The 8,681-nt window shown below is 37.9% G+C and overlaps 1 protein-coding gene across 2 annotated transcripts in view; it reads left to right on the forward strand.

The window, feature by feature from the left end:
- CERS6 (ceramide synthase 6) overlaps positions 1 to 6,051 on the forward strand; it is a 112,474-nt gene extending 106,423 nt beyond the window's left edge. Inside the window, exon 10 of one of the 2 annotated variants that reach the window (XM_034426834.3) lies at positions 399 to 6,051. In XM_034426834.3, coding sequence (XP_034282725.1) covers positions 399 to 548 — 150 coding nt within the window. In that variant the 3' untranslated portion in view covers positions 549 to 6,051. The remainder of the gene's footprint in view (positions 1 to 398) is intronic. The other variant, XM_034426825.3, reaches the window with a different exon arrangement.
- The last annotated feature ends 2,630 nt before the right edge of the window (positions 6,052 to 8,681 follow it).

Genomic DNA, 8,681 nt, shown 5'->3' on the forward strand with positions numbered 1-8,681 from the left:
GTTGGGTGGGGCCATCCAGGAGTGGGATTTGAGGGTTCTTCGAACTGCACAGAATCTAAGCTAGAAGTTCTCCCGAACCCCTGCGAACCCCAACAGCCCACTTCTGGTCCTCACCCAGCACCTACCATACTAGTTAGATGCAACTTTCCCTCAATTTTTCTGGTTTAGCACTTTAGAAGCAAATAGATAAGAGGCAACTGGAAGCTGGTTGGTTCCCCAACTTTTGAATGGAGGCAGAGAAACTGCCAAGAAACTCTTGATAGTTGGCTATATAACAGATTTAATAAACAAGTAAATAAACAACAGAACAGAGAGCCGATCTTCTTTCTCTTATGCAACTGATACAATAAGGTTTCCTTCTCCTCTCCCCGCTCCCCCTTTCCTTACACCTTTTGCAGACAAAGGATGACCGAAGTGATGTTGAGTCCAGTTCAGATGAGGAAACCTCCACTCTTCAGTCAAGGACCTCCCACAGCTCAGCTACCATCAATGGGACAAATGGAACAAACGGGTATCTCACTGGTAGCAACTCTGCAGAGGAATATTAATCCTTGGAGTATACACTACTACGTGAACTGTTTGCTACAGAAAACCAATAAGTTGTGAATGCAGGATTTGATTTTTTTTCTCTCTCTCTCTGTTCTTTCCTTCGTTTTTTTGTGTGGGGGGTTTAAATCTTAGAAAAATTATCAACACACACTTGGAATATTTAAAGCTTCTAATACCACACTGCTTTATTTCCTGTTTGTAAATGACAGCGCCACATGATTTTCTGTATGTAGGCATGCTGTATCTATCTATCTATATATATATCTGACCAGATGGGAGCAGTATTTTCTTCAGTAGTTTTTAAGTATTATTTATTTTATATCTTACTTTGAGATGACTTCCAAATGAAAAAGAAAACTTCCTCAAGATTCTCTTTTGGACTTCATTAGGCTTAAAGGTTGCCAGGTTAAAGATGGGGTTTCTTTTGTGCTTGGTTTCTCTAGCCAGTATTCTGATATTGTAGTTGCTTGCTAACATTTCACTTATTGCAAAATCACACAAGTTTATGACTCTTTCTATATTTTTTTTTAATGAGAGGGAAGTTTCTTTTTCTGAAAGATGCTGATTTTAGAACTTGCTGGTACAATCACAATTGTCATTTCCCGTCATTTTAAAATATTATCTTGATAGTTTTATGTAACAGAGTCAGTTTGAACATCCATTTTCATTCACTATATATGCTATAAGAACACATTGTTTAATTGATTTTACCTGCCACCATTCCCCAACTTAGTGGCAAATTTGATTTGGCTTCCAGCCAATGAACTAACTCATTCTTCAACATAGGTCCTATCTTGCAGATTAGCTCAACTTTTCTTTTTGGATCCATTTTTCAAGCATGTGCAATCGAACTGGTATTATAAGCACTAGTTTATAATAATTATAATATTTATTTCTTGCTTTTCCTTTCTTATTATTTACAATATTCATTTCCTTCCCTCAGTAGCCCTTCCAGCTGCTCAAAAATGATGTTTAGAGTCTGATCAAACCATCCCATTGCCTCGTCTTGCGCATCAACAACACCTGAGCTGGGATGATTCAATCAATGACCAATCTGTCCAGAGTTCTTTTGTTTCTAGTCCTTCCAGTCAGCCCAGAGTTGGCTGGGAGACTGTCACTCCTTTCCCAGCTTTACCTTTATTTATATATTTATTTAGCTGAGGTGAAAACTACACATGGCACAGGTAGAATCAGTACTACTATAGACAAGTCAGGAGGATTGTATCCCACATGCGTTCCTGAGAATTTTTTTTTTTTTACACAAACTCACCTTTGCAAGAGAGTAAAACCAGGCTCTTCTAGAGCTTTTTGTGTTGCAGAAGGCAGAGCAGTCAGTCACACACACACACACACACACACACACACACACACACACACACACACATTATATTTATAGCTGTATTATAGGAAAAAATATCTTAGGGTTAGAGACCTTGATAGTCAGGGAAGTGGGGGAGAGGGATTTATTTTCTTTTTTTTCTAAGTAGAAATGCACTCACAAATAGGGCTTCCACCCAAAGTTTGGAGATACTTACGGTAGTTTCAGCTCCAGCAGGACTTACAGTGATCAAGGATAGCCCCAACCATCTTGGTAGCCTTCTTTTTTTTTTTTTTTTTGGAGGGCTCGTGGGCTGTTGTGAGTAAGAGTGGGGAATCCGTTTTGCCAGTTAGTTGCACAGGCCACATCTGGAACAAATGGTATGACTTTCACGCCGATGCTTTTTTAAAATTATTTTAGAAGATATACATTTGCTTGGCTCCAAAGTCACCTGCGCCAAAGTTAGTATTGAAAGATCTAGCATAAAAGAAAGAACAGAAACTGGAAAGAATGTCTTTGTAGAAATAATGTGGGCTTTAGAGGCATGATGTAGAGGAGAGACCGAATTATCCATACGGCTAGTTTTAATGGATCACAGTAAATGCCCAATTTTTACATTTACTGTTGGTACGACGAGTGGCTCATTTGAATGGGTATTATCTTACCAAAAACCTCCTGCTTAAGAGGCACTTGCTTTCGGTTTAAATGAGCCAGAAATTAATTATAAGCCAGTTTGGGAAGGTGGTCTATTTTATGTTTTGTTTGTTTAGTTTTTTGTTTTTTGCTGCTGCATATCTGTAGCTTGAGAAAAGTTGTATAGTATTTTACCTGGCTTTATTATACGGGAAGAGCTTTGGAGGAAAAAAGAAGACAAAATAATTAGCTACCCTGATTACCATTTATATGAAGAAAGAGTTCATATGACACTTTCTGAAACCAACCCAGGTGGTATTTTCTGTTTTCCCAACAGATGTAGGGATGCTGGTTCCCAATCTTCCAGATGTTTTGATTTGTTGCACAGACCCCAAGGTATCTTAAGTCTTGAGCTGGACTCTGGTCACTTGACTGTTCTGTGCAAATGCATTGGCAAAAAACAAACAAACAGTCACTTGTGTGACTAAAAATCTCTTGAAATGCAAATATGGTAAACATTCACTAATGTAACCCATCAAGAGTCCTGCACTCAAGAGTTTAAGAAAGGGGAAATTAACAGTATTAATACCCTCCTGGATATCAATTAAAATTTAATTTGTTCCAGAGTTTCTATTTTTATTTCTATATTGTCATTCCAAAGCTGTCACCCTTTGACACAAGCTCAGCTCTGATGCTAGGCTGAAGTCTTTTAAGCAGATAGATTACAAGGGCCACACAAATAGCAGAACCTGAGTTGTGATAAAGTAAGATGGTCAAAATAAATATGCGTTTGATGTTCTTTCAGTTAGGTAATATTGAAAGCGAACATTTAATTCGGAGAGTTGGCCTGTTTAATCCCATGTCCAAATAAATGTTGCAATCAGATAAATAAAAAAAGGGGTTCCAGCTTCAGTGGTTGGCACTTCAGCAACTAAAAAAGTGTTAGATAGTATGAGCGTTAAGGCTACAAAATATAAGTAGACAGTGTTAAGTCACAGGAAAATTGGTCTCTTTTAATACCATGAAGACTCCACTGAAAAGATGCCCCTTCTTGCACTCTAGGGCTTGTAAGAAAACGAGGATAGTGTTCAGATGTATGTAAGTTAAATGTTCTCCTATGATTGTGCCTGCAAAGAGCCCAAGTCAAAATAAGGAATTATTCCCAGGAAGATTTCCTAGAATCCATCTGAAATTCCTTTGCCTCTAATGGTATTTTCTCATGTAGCTTCTTTATTTAAAAACAAAAGTTTAAAAGGTCTTATTTGTAAAAGCTGTTTGGTCCCTTTTTGCACTAGAGTAAGAAATGCAGTAGCTGGAGTGTGTAGAATAGGAAAAAAAAATTGAAGAAAACTCTCTGGGAGTTAGTAGCCTTTAGATTGACTGAATGTTTTAGTAGCCAGCCCTGGAGTAGTGAAGTAAGATCTATAGTTGTGTGCATTTATTCTGTTATCAAATAACAATGGAACGCACTAAAATAAGTAACAGTGTGTTTTTTAAAAAAGAAAGAAAGAAAAGAAAAAGATTGGCTACACATCTGAAGGCGAAAGTCTCTTTGGTGTACATCCAGTTAAGTTGGAAGTGTGACGCCTTACCTGCAGTTTCAATCCAAACTGTAGAGTGCCAGATTAAAAATGCCAAAAAGAAATAATACACGTATCTGTTGTCATTTTTGAGTTGGTTCAGTGGATTTCTCATTCGTTGCCTCTTTGATGCAGATTGCCATTTCCTGTAGGACTGGTTTACCTAAGACCCAACATAGAGGTCTGGGTGACTTTATCTTTGTACTCATCTTGTAATTCAGACAACTTACACAGACAACTTGATCCTTTTCTTCCCCCCCCCCCCCTAATTTTACTGTTTTTAAATAGTACCCTTAATTGGAGCTTAATCACATGCATTGGTTCATACGAAAAATTTATATACAATGGAGGGAAAGGTGCATACATTCTAGAATTCACTTCCTCTCTGTTCCTTGCACATCCCACAAACAAAAATACATCTTCTTCTGTGAAATACTCCCCATTTTGTTTTAAGGAGAAAATATTGGATATAAGTTGCTAATGACATCAACCTATGAGCCATTCTTCTGAGAAGCATTAATATGTGTTTGCCTCCCTACTCCTATCATATGCTGAAGCGGGCTTCTTCCTTATATCTGATATATGGAGGTAGGTCCCTTTCGTCCTTTAGCAGGATAAAAGCTTGATTTGGGATTATTAGAGAAGGAGATTAACCACCCATTTTCACACATTATCAAATACATTTCTGGGAATGATTCTGGAGGACCTTCAGACTGATAGCCTGTGAAACTCTGCTTTTGTTCCAGATATTCCACAACTGGAATTGAGCGTGTTTGTGTGCTTTATGAATGCTATAGTTTCCCATAAATGATGGGCAAATTGTTATGTAACTGAATGGCAGTTTCTTTAGCTTGTCTTACACTATATATAAAAAGATATAAATTACACGGTATGCTGATGGTTCAGGTCAATTATAATCTGTCATCACTTTAACAATACATGCCAGAAGTTGACATTTAGGGCTATTAATGTGCATTCTTTTCACCACAAATTAATAGGTGTATGTGTGCAAGCACACACATATATGTCTATATACATACATATGTACACACATATATTCACCACAACATAAACTTTGGCTTTCTGTAAGAAGCAGATGGAATAGTTTCTTCTCTCCCATTATTAATATTTTAATTATTTCATTATTGTTTGCTGTTATATGTTCTGTGTATTCCTGAATTCTCATGACTCATAATAAATTAAGAGTTCTGCATGCTACTGTGGGAATGACCAAAGTATTCCAAATCCAGCCGTCTGGAAATCAGAAACAATCAAAAGGGCTCTTATTATACTACAAGAGTCTTCCTTGGATAAATGGGATGCTGCTGCTAAACTGCCCAATTTTAGTTTCTCTCTTTCAGAATTATCTTGAGTTTTTGGAGGAACTTTCTTTGTGTAGGTTCCATCGCAGCATGTTTTTAACTGAAATGAAAATTAAGTGCCTGGCTGAGCTTTGCATACTTAGGAAATGGCTTCCCTTTGTTTTAATGTTGGTAGTATTTATTTTGACCCTCGCTTTAGCCTTGCGCATTAATGCTACAATAAGGTGATCATAACCAGATGGCAATGACAATCAGATCAAAGCAAAGTTTGATTCAAGCCAATCTGATATGGTGGAGGGCCACAACCGGTGTGCACAGAAAGTGCAATGTACCCCAAAAGGTAACTCCCTTTTATGCCCTGTGCCATATTCAGTAGGTCAGCTCAGGACCAAAAGCGGTAATTTTTCCCCCTGAGATTTCAAGACAATCGAACAGTCTGAGAAATTCCTAGAACTTTCAGAACTTAACTGGCATATTCCATGGTCAAAAAAAGAACAATGTGTATAGCCGTGGATTTTGCTTTCTTTCTCCTTTTTGTCGTAAATATAAAAATAACCATTCTTCTGAAATATTTGGAATCAATCAATCAATATTGTGAATTTAGATTTGAAAACACTTTCATAATAAACACTAAGCATTAGGACTTTTATTTTTCACTTGTCTTCTTTCTAATTAAATGATTGCAGAGGGAAACGTAAGGCCTGAACCTAGGCCGAAGTGCTCGAAGCAGATTGACCAGAAGTTGGATTCACAAATCACACTAAGCTATTATTACGTGTTGCATAAACCACAAGATCTGGACTCCCACTTCATGCCAAGCCATAAAGCATGATTAGCCTAAAGCACATTGTAATTGAGCATCACACGCGCAACCCATTTACCTTCCAGTAGTATAAGAAAACATTTGCATATGTTCAATGAAGTGTGACCTCAGGCACCATAGTTGTACACCACTCACAATAAGGAGCTTTGGATAGTGCTGGAAGAAAGCTGCATGGACATCACTGGAGCCTACCACCTTGATGTTCCTTGATTGAAAGTCAGGATAGAAACTCTTTGGGCAAAGCAAAGTTCACATAAAAACTGATAGAACTTCAGTATGGAAATGTCTTTTCCATAATAATGCTGGTTTTAGTTCCTATTTACATTGGATACAAGCCATATCCTGTCTGAAAAGACTATCTGATCCAGCACAACTTTCCTAAAGTGATGCGTCACCGTTTTCTGCTGTCCCCAAAAGCAATTATGCCTCTGAAACAGATTGAGAACTGAGGAACCGGTGGAAATTTCTACTTGCCCAAATGGAAGATCCTCCTGTCTGAGAGATATTCATAAATTGTAATTTATTAAAATAGTCTCAAGAGGCAAATCCTAGGGATTGTTTTAGCGAGCAGAGTCTTTTCTTAGTATTGAGAGCACCACAGGCTCCATTGTCAATACTAAGGATATGTTTTAATCTCTGATCAAAATCACTTTTGCAAAATATGTGGATGTTTTGAGTCGTACTATTCCCTCAAAATGCTGCTTTCTTAGAGGGAGAGTGGAATTACTGCTAGAAGAGTAATTCAGTGATTCCATGAAGGCAAAAAAATAAATCGGCTGCTCCCATTTCCCAAGACATTTTTAACTGTATAGAAAAAGCCACTAAAGACACTATAAAAATGTATAGAAAAGGCCACTAAGGACTCTTGGTGCAGATTTCCTTAAATTTCATCCTTTGTTTTTGATAGGATTTCCTGCTTGGTGTAGAAACCCAACCGAAAGTATTCCAATAAATGTATGTTGGCGTCAGCTTAGCCCTATCTAGAAAAGGGTATTCTATTAGTTTCTTTGGTAATTGGTTGGACTATCCAACCATTTGTCCTACTGGAAAGTATTTGCTAACCTTCAAGTGGAGGCTCCCTTCATGTAAATTAAGTCTATCACTGTGTCCAGGATCCAAGAGGCCATTCAAGAATATATTTCCCTTCAATCCCTTCCGAATGAGGCATCACTGCCACTTTTTCATTTTCTAAGAATGCCTAGAGACATTTCTGAAAATAAAGATAAGGATGGATTTTTGTTGTTGCTTCTTAGGATAGGTCAGAGCACCTAGAGGTGTTCTTTCTTTGATTTGTGCAATTTCTCAACGCATTTATTTTCCTGAGACCAGAGTTAGGTACCGTGAGACCTAACCACCACAATACTCTTAAATGGTATTAAGAGAGGTATTTGCTTCTAGGCCAATGGGTTATATCTCACTTTCAGGGGCTGGAGAGCAATCTCGGCTCACCCGTATCCCCATGAATTCAGGTGAAGCTCTAAAAGAGACCTAAATTCTTTACCTAGAATGTACAAGATGGATCTGCAGTGAAATATATTGTACCAACATCCTGAGCAGATCTGCTGCTTGGGGGCCCTAGGGAGCCATGCCTCCTCAAGAGATACAAGCAATGTTCCTCACCCTTCCTCCATTTTTGTTTTTGGTTTAATATTCCACAGCTACTGAATATGTTTAGTACAAATTGGAATAGTAGTTTAGCCTGTTTGAATTCAGGTATCTGTTACACTTCTGCCAACATCAAATTGTGTTCTTTTTCTCAATATTCAACACAATGGAGTTTGTTTCAGACTGCATGTATGACTGGCTGGGTTTATATATCACACTAAACTGTAATTTATAACTGCATAAAATAACCAAAATGTGTCCTGGCTCATACAATGTTAAATTATTGTTCTTGAGCCAGTGTGTCTTGTTCGTTTGTTTGTCAAATTTAGAAGGCCACCCAGCTCCCTAAAGATTCTGAGCAGTGTACAACATTCAAAACAGAACAATAAAGCAAGGAAAAGGATAATGCCTCTCTCTAGAAGAGAGACATACAAAGCAACTTAAAAAAATTCAATGATGGACTTGCTTCTCACCTTAATTCAAGGTCTGGGGAAACATCCAGGTTTTCAAAGACCATTTAAACACTTTCAGGGTGTGGACCATAGGAATATCAGAGAGGATACTGTTCAGAGACAAGTGGGAGAAAAAAGTGTGTTTCCTGGTCCTATGACATTAGATTATGCCTAATCCACCTGATTATACAGGATGGGCAGAAATTATCAGAGATAGGTGGTCCTTAAAATAGTCTAGTCTTTTTTAGCTAGCTACCTAACAGGTTTGCCAGTATTATGATATCTTCAATTCTCTCCTACTACACCTTGAATGAAAACAGCTTGCGTAATCCTAGGTGTGCCTTGCCTGTGTTTGCTCTTGTCTTGAGCAAAGAAAGATGGGCACGCCTTGAATTGTTC

The sequence above is a fragment of the Pantherophis guttatus genome, chromosome 1 (genome assembly GCF_059756535.1).
Source record: "Pantherophis guttatus breed Tessera chromosome 1, ASM5975653v1, whole genome shotgun sequence".
Taxonomy (NCBI): domain Eukaryota; kingdom Metazoa; phylum Chordata; class Lepidosauria; order Squamata; family Colubridae; genus Pantherophis; species Pantherophis guttatus.